We start from the raw sequence: 16,780 nt of genomic DNA, 5'->3' as shown, positions 1-16,780 counted from the left end.
GGGAAAAATTTCTAAGTTTTCTTTGCCGATTATTTGGGCCTTAAACCTTTTCACTGTTCAGTCGTCGGACGGCGCTGGTCGAGCTTTGTGGTTGAATTGCGCGGTGGAAGGCGAGTCAGGACATGCTTTATTCATACTAATTATGTGAAAATGTATAATTAATTGGGTGATAATTGTCGGCCTGATTGCATGCAATGTAAACATCGAAAAATTGTCGCAAAATCGCAAACGGTCAATAAACGTGAGCCAAAGCCTGTATTCCAATGCGCTCAATTACTAACCGATTTCAGCTCAATTTCGAGTTTCGGTAACGAAACGTTCAAACAAACGAATCAACATATCAAACTAATTGCAATCGAATTTAAATAACGTTCAATTAAAAGCATGGTTCGCACAGCCAAGCCCATAATCACGCCATATTTGCCTGTGTAAAGTGTGTGAAAGTGTTTAGCGAGAGGGGAAAGGAGAAAGGGCTCCGGATTCAACATCAATCAATTAATTGGGATCTCAAACGAGGTGCGTAAGTTTGTTTGGCGTGCCATTCGTTAATTAATCGAATGCGATGCGGATGCAGATGCATTAGCGCAAACTGGAGCGTTAAGTCTGACTCATTATGTTTAATCCAAATTGCCGACTTTGAGTTGGTCTTAAAAAGTTACTCAAAAAGTTCTGGTAAGGTAAAGGAAGGGTATACAAACACCAGTGCAACGCTACACTTAAATTTTTAATGAATAGATTGGATTATACATTGTCCTACCCAAGTACCACTTTACTCTTGAGCTGCTGCACATCCATTATCGAACATCTTTTATTATCCACCCTGCTGTTAAGTTACGTGAATAGCTGCACTCTAAGCCGTTCTGAAAGCCTTTTACTCGGCGTGACCCAATGCATTGAACTCTGCCACCTCGCCGCATAATACTCCGCCTGTTATCATTGAACGGCTTTCACTAATATCTTTCTAACAAGCGGAGAAATGGCCACAATAATAGGGAGATAATAGCCGACAACAAGTCCACACATTGCGTATCGGTATCGAGTTGCCTTCGCAGCGCTTGGCCAGCACATTCGAGCGCCTTGACTCGTGTCTAACTTGGCTAACATAATCGCACATGCAGCTACATACACAGGGTACAGGGTACAGGGTACAGGGTATACAGACATACATACATACATGCATATATGCGAACGAGCAGGGGTATCGAGTTTTAATGACCCACTTTCCAGCTGAAGACTGTTTAGGTTCGGCCAGCCATCTGTATTGGCTTGGTCTAATTCGGAAAGTCCCCTGGCAGAGCAATTAGTATGGCCATTGGCCAACATGAATGGGCGATAAAGGCGGCAAACGACGAACGTGGTATTGTCAAGGAAAACAAATGAGTTGGGTTTGCAACGGGCACTTGAGGGGCTTCTGCCCGGGTCTCCGTACTTCTTCAGGCCCCCAAAGAGATGTCCGCACCCAGAACCGAAAAATGGCAAAGAGAAAAACACTGAAAGAGTAATTTCGCAGTCTTTGAAAGTCATTACCCATTGATATGTGCACTGTAGGAGGTGAAAGAGAGAGCCTTTGGCTAGTTTGCTCGATTTTCAGCTCGATTTTCAGCTCGATTTTCAGCTCGCTTGTGTGTTGACAGCATTGGAAAGGGCAAAGACAGCACAAGATTGCAACAAAGCGAAAAATAAAATGAAAATTAATAGAATTAAGAGGTGAAGAATTGCATTCAAGGCGACATTCAGGGACGGCTCTTAAATGGAACAGAACCTTGGCGGGAATGCTGTTCCCGCCCACGCTGCGTATGCTTAATAAAACAAACCAAACTGTTCTGAGAGGTAATCAATATTAGTGAATCATACAAATATCTTGTATGTTTTATAGGAGTTTTGTTGCTGAGTTAATAAAATCTGTATATCTTATCCTGATAATACAACACTTCACCATGTGTAGCATACGCGGCGTATACGTAATCTGATGAAGATTACTGGCAGAGCGCTCCAAGTTTGCGAACAATGGGGTCAGCTCACTTTGTATTTAATAAACAAAATTTTAGGTCCCACAGAAACAATTTGTGTGGGAAAATGCGAGCATTCCCCACGAAGCTGCAATATTCATTAATTTGGCGAATGTCACATAATCTTGGTGAGTTACTAGGGGCCCAGCTAGTTACTTGGGTGTTTTTGGAGCCCCGAACCCGAACCCGAAGCGTAGGAACATACATATGAATGCATAATTGGAACATAAAATTCCGGGAATATTTTACAGCATTCTCGGGGGCCCCATGTGAGTGTTTGGTTTTTCTTTGGCCCGATACGGTTGTGCTTCTATGCTACCCCCTGTTCCCCCGGCTCATCCGCATCATTCCCGACTATTCATGGCCATGCCTGTTTCGCATTAATTCATTCGCAGGGCGGAGAACCAAGCCATCCGGCCGAAGATGGACCAGCGCAATCTAACACTGCCAACGCCAGCCGCAACAACAATTATGTCCTCGTCATCCGCAGCGATGGCGGCGGGCTTCGCATCCCTTGGAGGACCAACCACGTCCGCCCTGGCCGGATCCACAATAGCATTAGCCACAACAACAACAACGGCGCCGCCAACAACGACGCCAGCCACATTTTTTACCTACAGCATACCAGGCATGGACATTGCGCCAGGACCATTTATATTCACCTACGTTAGTGAATTTTTATCGCTTATCACGCCCGAGGAATTGCCGCTGGGTAAGTCCCCCCCTGTCCGCCTACTCGGTGGGCGTGTCCCTGCATCCTTGTGCCCCCCATCCTTGTGTTGGCATCGAAGGACATCGGGGAAAGGGTTTGTGGGCTGGTGGTCTGGTATTCAGGACGTCTGCTTGCCGACAATGAAGGCATTAGAGATGTAAATTCAGGAGAGCCTTTGATAGGTGGGTGGGCAAGTTATTCAGCACAGATGGTAGATCTCAAATAAATCGTGCACCGGGAAAAACTAGTGTCTACATAAATTTCATCGATTTACATAGCTCCTTTTATCGGATTTTCATTATATGCAATGGAGTTCTGATGACGCTTTAATGGCTTACACAAGCATAGGACATTTTATATAAAATTTGTATGTGGCAAATACCGATTTTTCCAAGTGCTCAAAGGCTTTGTACTGCGTTTAATACAAGCAGGACTAAAATAGTTCCAATGGCACTAATCCCCCAGTGTTCACAGCCTCGTCCCTGACCCTTTAGCCATTCAAAATGCATGTTGGGCGAGAGGTTGTGGCTGCTACAAGGACTTTCGGAACGAGCCAAAGACACAGTCGGCCTAGTTAAAGTGATCGCCCTTCGGACGATATGTGTTTCTAAATTCAATCCGTCGAAACAGCCCCAGAGTTGTCCTTCCCTGCCCAGATGACCGATGAGCAGAAGCTGAGCACTTTCATGGAACGGCATGGGGTGCGCGAGGAGGTGGCCCGTCAGTACCTGAGCTCCAACGACTGGTCCCTGGAGGTAGCCAGCAGCTCCTACGAGTCGGAGGCGGTTTCCAAGAAGCAAGAGCCCGAAAAGTCCTCCGAGCACTCGCAGTCGAATCAGAGCAATCGGGATCTCCATTCGCTGCTGAGTGAGATATCCCGGCGGAAGGAGGGCGACCATGACGGCTACCAGGCCTGTGCATCGGACAGCTCCTCCGACCACGACACGCCGGCGGGCAAGCGGGTGAACATCAATAGCTCCACGCCGGCTCTGACCAACAACGACAGCGACCGGAGTCTGCGGGTCTGGGGTCATGGCAATCGGCTGGGCAGCGCCCATCCCATCAATCCCCCCCTACGATCCGCGACCGAGGATTCGGACACGGAGCCAACCGACGACGAGCACACCATAGTTGTCCTGCACCTCTGGTCGGAGGGATTCTCCCTGGACGATGGCTCGTTGAGATTGTACGCACTGCCCGAGAACGAGCGATTTCTCCGCGCCATTTTGAGAGGGGATTTCCCGGAGGAAATGCTCCGGGTGCCCAGAGTGCAGCTGAGCGTGCAGGATCACACCAACGAATCCTACCGTCACTTGTCCCGGAAACAGTTCATGGGACCCGGCAGACCGCTGAACAGCCCCTCCCCTCAAACACTCGTCGGTGGTTCAATGCCCGTTGAGCCCCAGAGCCTTCAGCTCAACGAACGGGCCGCCACGACCACCGTGCAGTTGAGGATGGCGGATGGGAGTCGCGTGGCCGGACGCTTCAATGTCGACCACAACGTGGGGGATCTGTATCGGTATGCACGACTGGCCAGACCCGAGTTCTCCGACCGGAGCTTCGTCTTGATGACCGCCTTTCCGCGACAGGAGCTCGTCGAATCGGACACCCGTACTTTGGTGCAGGCCAATCTCTGCAACGTGGTGGTCATCCAGCACTTGAACGAGGAGCAGGTGGATCCGCTGTCCAGCGATGCTTCAGAGCACCTCGTGCAATAAACGGCAGCCACGATGTATTGTTTAAATTTATAATTTTCTGTACGTAGTGTTTTATATGGAACAATGAGCGGAGTGGGGGCTACATGCAAGTCATGCAGGGATAGTTCTTATCCAGAGGCAGATTAGATGACTAGGTCACTGGGTTATCACCAAGATTAATTGTTTGACTGTAACATTGCAGATTCCATACGCGATGTTCTACACAAAAACACCAGCCTGCTGGACTTCGCCTCCAATGTGAGTGGTTTTATAGATGAGTCCTGGTCAAATCCTAAGATTTCTGTTCTCCATGGCAGGCCATTAAAATCGAGTCCGGCTTCATTGCCCTGATGAGCGTGTTCGCCATACTGGCCCTGGTTCCCCTGATTGCCACGTGTGCCTGGTGCTGCGGTCGTCGCTCCACCCAGGACGAGGTGGACCACATACGGAATGCACCCTGTCACATCCGGGACGAGTCGCTGGAGGAGAGCTTGCGGTGCCGCAAGAGCGCCGGACTGGTCACCCTGTGGATCGTCTTCATCCTGTTGACGTGCGTGCAAACTTAGTGCTTGACTTTTGGGGGCAATGGAGAGTAAATGCCGGGGAAACCCATTTCGCCATTTGGCCATTTTGCAGGCTGAGCGACTTCAGCATATTTTACGCCAACAGCCGCTTGTCCGCCGGAATCGAGATGACGCCCGAGATGGTCAAGTCAGCCGTGCACGACGTGGAGGTCTTCCTGAAGGACACGCATCTACAAATCAAGCAGAAACTGGATAATGGCTTCCACGTTTCCGTGGAGCGGGTCGTCAAAGACCTGGAAGGTCAGTAGTCATTCAGACAGTCGGTCTGCAAAGTCGCCAAAGTCGGCAAAGTCGCCAAAGTTGGCCAACTTTGTGTCGCCGAGCACTTGAGCTCGAACTCCCGCCCATTTTATAGCCTTCGCTTCAATCCATGCATTATGCTGCAACTTTTCCCGCACTGCGATTTAGATGTCTGAATTTATTGTGCGCCTCTCTCTCCCGCAGACGTGGATGTTCTCCTTGGCGAGCCGATTCAATCGGAAATATCCGCACACACTGGCCTCGAGCTGGCGTATGATTCACTGACGACACTTAGCCTGGGTGAGTACGTATGGTTAAGTGCTCCCCATGCGATGGCCATGCGATTGTCTGCTTACGGACTTGACCCAAATTCCGCCGCTGCTGCATGGTCAGTAGGCCCACGCACCACCAAACACCACCCACACCCCACCACCCATATTGGCCAAACATGACAATAGAGCAGCCACAATAAATTACGGCCCCAAAAGGGTGCGACCTTTGAGTTTAGGCTTAAACAATCCACTATTCCCCCCTTATTTCACTCGTTGCATGTCATTGATTTTAAGCGCATTTTCTGAGTTCGGGGATGAACGGACGCTCTGTTGAGCGGACAGCTTGAAATCCTAATCTTCTTTAAAAGCTAGCAAGGTTATTAATTTATAGAAAGTATACATCATATTATCCCAACATGGCTGTTGTCGAAATTGCAGTGGCCTCCACTCGGGAACAAACAATCTTGAAAATCAGAATCCACTGGAGTCCCACAACGCAGGCCATCGGTAAATAAGTTGGCAGTGGTTTCTCGGCGAAAACGATTGTTTGCGCCCAATTTCATTAGGGGAATGCAAACGGAGGCAGCCGGATCCGGCGAAAGTCTTCCTACACAATTGCCAAGATGACAACTCCATTATGTTCCCCATCGAACACAATGTGTAATTTGGAATGGCTCCTGCTGCTGCTACAGCTACTGCTTGACTCACCCATCCAAACCCAAACCCGAACTGAAACCCAAGCCTGCTATCCACCCACCCTGCTATCCGTCCCCAAATAAAAGACGCTACAATAACACTGCAAATAATAATATTTTCGTGCATTTGTCGCTGTCAGCGAACGCGGAGCTCATCTACCGCGTGCTCATGCTGCAGGAGACGGTGGGCAGGGCCTTGAAGCTCTCCCAGGAGGCGGCAGCCAGGATGGAGGAGCTGCAGATCCAGCTGTCCGTGCTGCAGCGCCAGTGCACGTACCGCGACCGCCCGCTCTGCGACACGTTGCGTATACGCAGCTTCGAGGAGAACGGCGTCGTCGACGCCCTGAAAACTGTAAGTCGCCTCGCTCTGTGCCGCTCCATTGTGCTGCTCCTGGATTGTGGATACTCTTGCGGAAAGTGTGTGGAGAATATTCAATATTCATGGAAATCACGTGCTCATAAAAATGATTGAAGGCTGTTCAGAAGTATGCTACAATATGTGCTGCTTGTTAAAGGACCTTTATAATACTCCAGCTCATACTTAATGCTCTGCAAGGGTATTCGCAGTCTCGGTGCCCGGAGGCCAGCCCTTCTTTTTAGTTCAACGTATAAATAATTTGTACTCCGACTTCCTTTACCCCGTTTTTCCCTTGGACCTCACTGTTTTTCTAATTCCAACCGCCATATCTCATTTCCTGGACAACGGCACGACGACATCACCGACATCACCGACATCGCCGACAATTTGTCAGCTGCAAGAGGACCAGAGCATCTTCCGAATGCGCTACTTGGGCGAAATTGAATTCGGTGCCACTGTCAAAAATCTGACATCGGAAGTTGGCGTGTCACGTTCCATTTTCAGCAATTTCCCGCAACAAGTTAAACATGACACGGCTTATGAGCGGAACTGTGAGTACAGCAATCAAAACAAAAGGGGGCCGCCTAATCGCCCGCCCTACATCTAAATCCATGTTGTGACCTGGCCCAAACTCAATTATGCCAACTGGCCAAAGTGTGCAATTCAATCAATGGCACAGGTGTCGGCCTTCCCATCCTGCCCCCCATCTCGGCAGCCCCAAGAATCCGGCAATGCAATTTCCTAAACATTCAGCTGAGTGCACAGGAAAAATTGTAATGAAAATATTATATAGACTCATAGAAAAATAATTGCTTGCTAGATAAAGGCTTAGTATTTCATAGGTCTACAGATACATATATACACTAGCCCCCTGAGAGAAGGTTACTTCACGTTTCTCTCCGTGTAGCCACATAAGTTGCTCAAGTCTAGCGCCCAATATTAATTAGTGTCATCGGGTTCTGGTCTGTGGATGCTAATTGAATTGGCTCTTACGTTGCTCGCCTGCAGATACTTTGGAGCAGTTGGCGAGTATTCGCCACCGGACGACTGTCAATGCCCAGCAGCTGACCTCGACGGTGAATGGACTGCTCCAGCGACTGGAGGGCACCTGGTCGTCCCTGCAGCCCGCCTACAACGAGCTGAAGGAGTGGGCGGACGCCTACTGGAGCGTGGGCTGGATTGCCGGAACGGTGATTGTCTGGGTAATGCTCTTCATGCTGATGTCCTACTGCTGCTTCCTCTGCGAGTCGAACGCCAAGTCCGGCGTGGTCTTCTTCATCGCCGTGCTGCTCATCTGTCTGGCCAGCATTTGTCTTACCATTTTCGGTGTGTTCTCCCTGGCCGTGGGCGGCAATGCCGAGGTCTTTGTCTGTCGATCTCTGTACGACGAGGACTACAACATGCTGGGTAAGCTGCTGGATAAGCCGGGTTACGCATACGCCCGGGAGCCACAGACCGGGATCATCGGCGAGCTACTGCGTCCTGTCGGCGTCAATCGGTCGGTGGTCAACGTGGGTCTGGGCCAGGCCCTCAGGTGAGTCCAAGTCCACTAACCACACGTGTGTATCCAGAGTTCCCAGGTAGTCAATGTTAAAGCCCAGCATGCCAGCGTCGAAGTAACGAATTTGGCTATCCAATTACTTTGATACTGTACGTGCCTGTAATTTTGATTGCCCCCAGAGACCGATTTTCCCTGCTCTCCGTGGGAAAAATGAACATTCGCCAGCTTTTATGGTTGTATCGATTCGCAGTTAGCAGGGAAATTAGGCAGGCTGAGTGAAATGTTTTTTAACGAGCGAATCTTGAGTTCTCTGGGATTTTTAAAATGCTAAACTAACCAAAACCAAAGGCCCGCTCATTGTTCCCTCTTTAAGAAATATAGGTTTCCTTTAATTTCTGGCTTCCATTATTCCCTTTCCGCAACGCCAGGCTGCACTTTGCGGAATCTCCTCGTGAGCCAATCGAGTGCCTGCCAAAAGCTCCTAATCGATTCCACTGTGATTACCCATTTCTGTGATTATTGTTGCCACTCCCAAACTTTCCCAACTGAAACTTGGACAACCGCAACGCACTTGCTCTCCAAGTTGCTCGGCTTCCAAGCCCCATCCATTCCGTTGGGAACTCAAGGGTCCGGCCCAGCACAGAGCGAAGGCCAGGGAACAGAGCAGTCGGCGGCCTGGGCCACAAAGTTTTGAAAGCCCAGTGAAATTTGCTAGCCACATGGCACTCAATTTTGCAGGGAACACACCAATGCCAATTCAGCCAGCCGCACGCACCACCCACTAACCACCGAGCACCCATTGCCACCCACTTGTAACCGCAAATTTTAAGCACGATTCCAATTATCCGAGCAGCTACAAAATGCACATGCAGGCGGCAGAGATGTGGAGCTGTGGAGTGTGGAGCTGTGGAGGCGGAGATAGACTAGGGGCATAAACTGCCGACTTTGCAGGGACGCATCCTGCACCCTGCATTCAGTACCCTGCACCCTGCACCCGGCACCACCCAATCTCACACCCACCCACCCCGTAGACATAGCGGGCATATACGGGGTTTCCGGACCCAACAAACCAGCTCCGGCCAATCTTTTGACGCTTCTTTGACACAACACAGGGGCTGCGAGCAAAATCAAGCATCGTACAATGTCTTTCAATTGGATGCGTTCGTGAACACCAGCAAAATCGCCGACCTGAGGCAGTTCCCCAAAGTGTCCACCGCCATCGATGCCATCTCCGTGTCCGGGCGCACGCTCCTCTCGCTCACGCAGTCCGTGCAGAACATTTTGGAGAACATGCTGCAGACGTCCTCGTTCAATTTGACCACGTACCGCAGCAGCGTGGGTGCGCCCACGCCCGAAAAGGATTTGGCCACGTTCATTGATCAGATGCAGCGGGTGGCCCTGCAGGTGAGTGCGCCACCTGTTCCTGCTGCTCCTGGTGCTGCGTCCCACCCCCTGATTAGTTTCAATTAAAACGAGCTGGGGGTAGTGGGAGTGCGAGGACTACGTGAACGGCATAATATCGCATTCCATTCACTTACCCGCTTTGTGCCGCCAGATTCAGGACGTGGCCACCTCCTCGCGCATGACCACATTGGGCAGCCGCTCCAAGCGGCTGCAGGCCTCGATACTCCAGCCGCTGGAGAACCTGCAGAACGAGATTCTCTACCATCTGACGGCCCTGGAGCTGCAGCGCGATCCCTGGGCCAAGCAGGTCAACCAGACGCTGAACCACCTCAAGAGCATCCAGAGCTACCTGGAGAACAAGGCCGGCGAGATATGCCACAACATGACGCGGGCCTACACGGATCGGTGAGATGCCAGTGCCCTTGTAGTTCTACATCTCAATAGTTTAACTGATTCTGATTTTGTAAATACCAACTCAGAATTATTGTTCTTAATTGCGGCCAAGTCACAGCAATTTGGCCCGATAGTTTCCCCACAGAGCGTCTGCCATTTAACCACTTTGCCCTTCCGAACGCCAGCGGCACTTGGAACTGAATTCTCAGTCTGTCTGCATGTTTGAGTTGTAGTATTGTGTTGCTCTTTCCCAACCAGCGGATAAACAAACAACTCAAACAATTGCAGTTGTGCACTCGGGAGCAGAGCACATAGTTTCCGGCTTTATCAGATAATTGAAAGTCCTAATCGTTTGATTAAGTTTGCCAAGTGTCATGATTGCATTTTTAGTGTTTTTCCAAGTGTCCACTTACGTCTGCAACACGAACGCTCAACCGCACTTATGATAGGCGAAATGTAAGGGCAGGAATACTAAGCATTTGTCCCAAATATCCTTTATCTTCATCCTCTATCCTCTTAGGCCAACTGGACTCCCTGTGCAGTTGGGACTGAGTATCAAAATTGTTGCAGCCACTTATGCAGCACAGAGCTCCTCGGGCGATATGCCAAATAAACAATACAATTGTATTTCGAGTGTCTTATTTGTTATCACTGCCTATATAAAAGCAATGGCTGAGCATATTTTAAATGCTTAAACACATTAAATAAATTCCATTCAAAGTTTATTTAAAGGCTGACTGCTTTATGTATATGTACATATATCGAATATTCACAAGTATTTTCCGGCTGCAGTATGAAGGCCTACCTGACCACCAGCAAGGCCACCATGGAGTCCCAGCTGGGCGACACCACCACCAAGTGCCGACCCTTCTACGACACCTTCGACGCCAGCCGCACCTTTCTCTGCCGCAACATGGTGGACTTCATCAACGGCCTGTCCTTCTTCATCTTCCTCACACTGCTCCTCTGGGCCATCGGCACTCCGGTGGGCCTCAACCTGATCACGGTCCAGACGCGGCTGAATGTGATGCAGGCGGCCCAGTCGCGCAGCAAGGGTAGGCACCGGAGAAGCGACCGGAGTCCGGAGCAGGAGCAGCGGAGCGGAAGCCGAGGCCGGAAGAAGCAACGGACGAGCAGTTCGGCGACCAGTGGACGAAGCGGCAAGAGGGCCCAGAGCCGGGAGAGGAGCACCAGCAGTACGGCGAGACCGAAGCCACCCTTGTAAGTGAGATGCCTCTCGATGGATTCCTAGGCACCTAATCCAAGCTATAATCAAGTCCTGACCTACTGCAACTGCTTAACCTTGCAGAAGACGGACTGCCACTGAGGAAACCCTTGACCTCGCCGATGAAGACTCCAGCCCGTCGAGACAGCAGCAACAGCAGCAGCAGCAGCCGCCGGCACAGCGACGCCAGGACTCGGACAGGGAGCGGGTGCGAGAGAGGGATCAGCGCAGTCGGGAGCGGGAATTGAGCCGGGGCCGCGATGCGTCCGCCATGAACACGCCGGTGCGCAGCCGCAGTCGGCAGCAACTGTGAGTAGCTATCGTTGGATGAGCCACCGCATCTCATTTCACCACGTTGCATGTGTCAGGCGCCACGATCCCGAGGATGACAATTGGGGCTCATCCAGCGGACCCAGTAGGGCCAACTCTCGTGAGCGGGAGCGCGAGAGCAGTCAGACTAGAAAGATACTCAATATTTGGCAGTCGCGCAATAAGGTCAAGACGCCCCTGTAAGTCTAGGTCCCTCATCCAACCACCCACCCACCTTAGTAGCTCTTCTGACTTCTCTCTCCCTCCGCCGCATGTACTCAAAGTCGCCGGCAAGGCACTGAAGAGTTCGACTTTGAGGATGCCCACGAGGACAGGGGCTGGCAGGCGCAGACCCAAAACCAGGTTCAGAACCAGTCCAGTGTCAGTCCCGAACAAAGGCCCGATCCGCGCAGCCATCGCTCCAATCTCCGTACTAAGCCGAAGTTGTAAGTGCCCCTTGATGATCCCGAACGATCCACGTCGAGGTCCGCCCCCCAATCTCACTCTCTGCCCCCTCTGTGCATGCCAGACGTAGTACCAATGCGGATAGAGCTAGCAGTGAAACGGTCCGGCGACCCATTACTCCCGTGCTCAGCGTAAATCCGGACATTCCGGCCGCCATTCCGATGCCCCGGACGCCGATGCGTCTCAAGAGCAAGGTGTCCTTGACCGCCCGAGCTGTGCAGGACATTGTCAACAAGCGGAATCAGCGCCTGTGAGTGCCTCAGTCCCGCAACCCTGAAAGTGACCCCACCCAGTTTGAAGCACCACCCACTCAACCACCAACCACCAACCACTCACCCAACCCATTAGCTCAGCTATTCTGCTTTGAAATATAGCACTAACCAAGTTTGTATCACCAACGCAGCCAACGCACCGGCACCGATGAGTATGACTTGGACGATAGCGATGCATACGGTGCTGGAGGCCATTTGGATGCGGACGTGGCGGCGTAAGTCTGTGGGACCTCGGATATGGGTGTGTAGCAGAAATCTCGAGATCGTAGAAGAGATACATCAATCTGTGAATGAAGGAAACCAATCTATCGACCATGTGATCACCAAAGTGATTCATCAGAAAAGAACTTTTTAACAAAGTAACTGGCGTTACGATCTGAGATTTCTGTGACACCTCCAACAATGGGCTAATGGGAGCTCCCCCAATAATTTTCTCCATCTTTCAGCGCCCGACGCACGCCGCCCAGGGGCGCCCCTCCGCCCCCTCCTCCGCCAGCGGCCGGCTTGAACAGGTTCTACCAACGTTATTAACCGTATTCTGTTGGCAATGAGTTTGTTTTTTGCTTTGACTTGATTTTGATTTGGTTTTTTGATTAATTTGATCGAATCTTGAGCACATGCCAGGGACAGAGTACCAACCAAATCACACACAAATTCTTATTGTGTTCACAGCGACAAAGTCTATATATTCTGAACTTGCTTTTTCTCCCCGCAACTCCACCGAACTCTACCGATCCGAAAACATTCAGTAGTGATCGCACGGTGCGCTGGAACGAGGACGAATCCGAGGACTTTGACTTCGAGGAGGTCGACGCGCCGAAGAGTCCCATGTATCTGAGCCACAATCTCCATTGAGCCCATCTAACATCGCGTGTCCCACATCTCGAATATGCGATTTGTTTTGTATCTCGCTTGTAGCACTCCTTAGATCTTAAGTGAACTGTAGCTATATTGGCATTTAACAGGCGTTAATAAAGTAACTATCTGTAGCCAATTTAACTGAAGTTTACTCCTGAAAGCTCTCCACCCTTCAGCTGGTTTCTAAGGTTAGTACATAGTTTAGTTGTAAGATCTCGCTTAGATTGGCGTTTTATTTAGTTTATCGGATCGTTTGGATGTCTGAATGGTAGTGCGCGTTTACTTCTTCTTCAGGAAGGGGCTGACGATGGCCGGAGCCGAGTAGGTGGTGACGGGAGCGGCATAGGTGGCCACCGGAGCGGTGTAGGCCGGAGCACCGTACACCGAGGCGGTGTAAGCGGGAGCGGCAGCAGCGTAAGTGGAGTAGGCAGGAGCGGCGGCGGCGTAGGTGGAGTAGGCAGGAGCAGCGGCGGCATAGGTGGAGATGGCTGGTGCAGCAGCGGCATAGGTGGCCACAGGAGCAGTGTAGGCGGCGGCATATGCTGGAGCAGCGGCGTAAGTGGTCACCGGAGCGGCAATGAAGCCAGCCTGGGCGGCGGCGATGCAGAGGGCCAAGCAAATGAGGAACTGGACGAAGGGAAGAGAGTATCCTTTAGTGGTTGAACACCCCGAATGGGCAAGTGTAACATACCTTCATGTTGATTTTGTTGATTGGTTTGGTTGGTTCGTCGGTGACTGATGCTGTTGGCCAAAATGGTCCAGCATTTTATAGGCCAATTGTCGCCTCATTGCCAAAACGGGTTTACGGCTTATGCGGCCCAAACACACCAAATCTAAATCAGAACACAATTGCGTCCGCAACGAGATTTCTGCCGGGTAACGTTCAATGAACGCGGATGCCGCGCCCCACGCCTCAAATGTTTGTTGGGAATTAAGAGCCAACGGCGTGTCAAATGGATTACTCTTTTCCAGCGCTCGACAACTGAAATGGACAGAATTACGATTCTGGTTACTGATTGTTGGATGGCTCATGTTAAGTGTTTTTCTGGCGGAGATCAAACTCACCTCTAAATAGGATTTTAAGCTTGGCTGCTCTATTTATCTGTGGTCACTCTGTATTATTGTCCTTATATGTTAGTTAATGGAATGGATCTTAAGATCAAGTTAATATTTGGTAATGACTAGCCATATTTAAACTATCATGTTCGTTGTGCACATATTAAGAATGTTTACAAGAGTCAAGCTTTACAATAGTTTTTTGTTTGCGAAAGTTGTGCTTGAGGAAATTAAATTACAATAAATACAATAATCTTAGCCTAGAACTTTGGTATAAGGCACTTGGATTGGCCAAAGAGTGAACACTACGCTGGCGTTTCCGTCAGTGAGGATTTCTTTAGTAATACGGAACGAGGCTTGTTGCGCGTCACATCGATCTCGTAGAGCGCCAGTCCTAGTTGATGGACGACGGAGCTGAATTGCTTGTTTAGGTAGGCAAAACTGAACGCGGGTAGCTGCTCTGCGGCACAACGGCCCCGAAGATCATCGTACGACCAATGAGGAGCATCCACATCGCACGGATGCCTTCCCTGAAGTCGGGGGAATGCCTCCGTGGAGAGGTGTGGATAGAACACCTTTAGCAGTTCGAAGTTAAGGTAGCTAGTGGCATTGGAGTGCACTAGAGCCTCGTGAAGTTCTTCACTTAGTGACGCCGGAATGGCCAAGTAAAGTTTGTAGCGCCGCCGACTTGGTCCCGACTGCTTCACCTCGCAGCTCCCACTGATGAGTTTCACCTTCTGCAGCAGGGATTCCAAGGGTAGGCCTCCGTACTCGTACATATAGAAGTCTCTTGGGCGACGATATCGCTGGTGCGTCTGCCGGTTGAAGTGCAGTACCCTTGAGCTGGGAATGTTGATCAGGTGCAAGGGCAGGCTGTATATGTGCGACGTTATAAGATGAACGTGCATTGCTGCCGGCTTAGTGGCAATCACATGCGACATGTCCGCCGCCAAGGGATAAACGCCCGCCTGGTGGATGAAGCCAAAGAATAGGGTCAGAGCCACATTGCTTACGTACCAGATCTTCAGCAGGTAGGGACCAGAAGCTTTGCTGGAAAGCAGTTTGTCGTAGAACAAGCGTAAGAGTGGGTGGTCCTTTTGGAAGGGGTACTTTGCACTAAATCCGGTGATTAGTTTGGGCGCATGTAGCAGAATAAGGGGAAATGTGACTGGCAACAGAAAGCGTGGTTCCTGGTGGTTGATTAGCGAAAGAAAGAAGAGGGGCACAAATATGGCCCCCGACATCAATGACACGATGCTCTGGAAGCGCGGCAGCACCTGGTACTCCGCCCGGAAGAATCTGAGCAGCAACTGTGCAAAGGCTCCCAGCGAAGCCAAGGCAAGGACGTTGAACAGCATTGGCATGTTGACCATCAGGTGGACATAACACGGATGGACGCCGTGGCTGGCCGTCTGTGCCGAATCCAGATTGGCTTTAATGAAGTTCCAGGGCGTGAAGACAAAGTTGTCGATGCTCAAGTGCATCATGTGCAGTTCCCCGAGGGTCAAGTGTTGGTAATACAGCGAGTCGCAGAATATAAAGAGTACTAGCGCAGGCAGGGCGCACAAGCAGAAGAGTGCAATGCGCAGGTTAAAGTCCCTGAAGGTGATGCTTCTGGTTCCCATGCCGCGCAGCAGCCAAAAGAAAACCATGGGTGCTCCGAAGAGCAGGAACGTAGGTCTATTAAACACTCCAGCCACGCAAATGGTTGACATGGCCATGAGGTGCTGCAGATTGTGCGCCGGTAGGGAGTTTTTCAGCTTCCAAATGCGCACTCTTTCGCTGATGGACTCCGCCTTGTCGTACTTCTCTTCGAGGAACTCCTTCTTGTACACCACTGTATTCGTGCGCAGCATGCATTCGGATACCAAGCAGAGCAGCCAGGAGCACATGGCCATTTCCAGGCTGTTGGAGAAGGTGCGGGTGCCGAAGACGAGCAGAATCCAGGAGCTACCCATAGCCAAGAGCCGGATTTCGAACCGGAGTCCATAAAGTCGGCAAATGCGGTACAAGCAGTAGTCATTGCTGAAGGAGATCAGGGTGTAAATCAGCCGAGGGAACACCACATAGGTGTAGGTGCCCAGCAGTTCCAGCTGCCACCAGACCTTCAGGCACTCGGCAATGAACTCGTAGAAGCTCCAGGGAATCCGGAGCAGGGCGAACGGCAGAACAATCGACCTCACCGGCAGCGAGTTGTTGAACTCCCAGGTGCGCGTGTGCTCCAGCCGGAAGTGATCACCTGCAAAGTGGTGCATTAGCTACCTTTGTCGGTGGACACTGCAACAGCCAATCCTCACCAGTCATCACCTCCACGCTCTGGAAGAACTCATCCGGATGCACGTAGCCCAGTTGTGGCACAAAGACAAGCAGGAGGCGCACTGCCGCAAAGCAGAAGTATGTGCTCAAGTGGCGGTCGCCGGGCGAGCGATTTTGCCACAGCTTTGTCAGCCGCATTTCCTCGATAATTCAGTTACTTAATTGTGTTTTCTAAGTTCTAACAATTCAACAAAAGTTTATTTGTTTTGCTAACGCATTTGTGCGAATGGCACCCTAGTGTGACCAAATCGGATCTATATACTAAATACTGAAGACACAAAAATACTGAATGAAAGTGCAGTACATTCGAACTTGTATGACGCAAACCAAAGTGCGCGCGCATTTTAAATTTGATTTCAACGTGATACTAGCATTTATTCTATAACTATGTGCAATGCCTGAATTCTGTAATCA

At 50.6% G+C, this 16,780-nt stretch overlaps 3 protein-coding genes across 8 annotated transcripts; 2 read left to right on the top strand and 1 right to left on the bottom strand.

Annotated features, from left to right (window-relative positions):
* Positions 1 to 51: 51 nt before the first annotated feature.
* LOC6532036 lies at positions 52 to 13,130 on the top strand. Of its 5 annotated transcripts, XM_039372615.2 has the most exons (19): positions 52 to 516; positions 2,405 to 2,721; positions 4,621 to 4,676; positions 4,736 to 4,968; positions 5,055 to 5,242; positions 5,447 to 5,542; positions 6,350 to 6,561; positions 6,962 to 7,118; positions 7,576 to 8,101; positions 9,181 to 9,472; positions 9,624 to 9,877; positions 10,658 to 11,086; positions 11,175 to 11,399; positions 11,459 to 11,599; positions 11,684 to 11,845; positions 11,929 to 12,114; positions 12,268 to 12,351; positions 12,583 to 12,648; positions 12,886 to 13,130. In XM_039372615.2, exons 2-19 carry the CDS (start codon positions 2,433 to 2,435, stop codon positions 12,989 to 12,991), a joined length of 3,702 nt encoding a protein of 1,233 aa, XP_039228549.1. In that variant the 5' UTR covers positions 52 to 516; positions 2,405 to 2,432; the 3' UTR covers positions 12,992 to 13,130. The 5 variants fall into 5 exon arrangements, with proteins under 5 accessions (XP_039228549.1, XP_015051674.1, XP_039228550.1 ...); XM_015196188.2 differs by lacking the exon at positions 52 to 516 and having other exon boundaries at positions 12,889 to 13,130; XM_039372616.1 differs by lacking the exon at positions 52 to 516 and having other exon boundaries at positions 12,809 to 13,130.
* On the top strand, positions 3,276 to 4,472 carry LOC6532037 (NSFL1 cofactor p47). Its single transcript, XM_002092778.4, has one exon. The coding sequence runs from the start codon at positions 3,378 to 3,380 to the stop codon at positions 4,437 to 4,439; it is 1,062 nt and encodes a 353-aa protein (XP_002092814.1). The 5' UTR covers positions 3,276 to 3,377; the 3' UTR covers positions 4,440 to 4,472.
* Positions 13,131 to 13,194: 64 nt separating the features above from the next.
* LOC6532033 (GPI mannosyltransferase 4) lies at positions 13,195 to 16,600 on the bottom strand. Of its 2 annotated transcripts, none has more exons than XM_002092774.3 (3): positions 16,348 to 16,600; positions 14,405 to 16,289; positions 13,195 to 13,688 (listed from the first exon to the last, which is right to left on the bottom strand). In XM_002092774.3, exons 1-3 carry the CDS (start codon positions 16,502 to 16,504, stop codon positions 13,274 to 13,276), a joined length of 2,457 nt encoding a protein of 818 aa, XP_002092810.2. In that variant the 5' UTR covers positions 16,505 to 16,600; the 3' UTR covers positions 13,195 to 13,273. The 2 variants fall into 2 exon arrangements, with proteins under 2 accessions (XP_002092810.2, XP_039228553.1); XM_039372619.1 differs by lacking the exons at positions 14,405 to 16,289; positions 16,348 to 16,600 and adding an exon at positions 14,060 to 14,356 and having other exon boundaries at positions 13,195 to 13,621; positions 13,686 to 13,976.
* Positions 16,601 to 16,780: the final 180 nt, after the last annotated feature.

Source organism: Drosophila yakuba, chromosome 2R (genome assembly GCF_016746365.2).
Source record: "Drosophila yakuba strain Tai18E2 chromosome 2R, Prin_Dyak_Tai18E2_2.1, whole genome shotgun sequence".
Taxonomy (NCBI): domain Eukaryota; kingdom Metazoa; phylum Arthropoda; class Insecta; order Diptera; family Drosophilidae; genus Drosophila; species Drosophila yakuba.
Note: the sequence above shows the minus strand (reverse complement) of the source record. Positions and strands in the feature narration are given on the sequence as shown.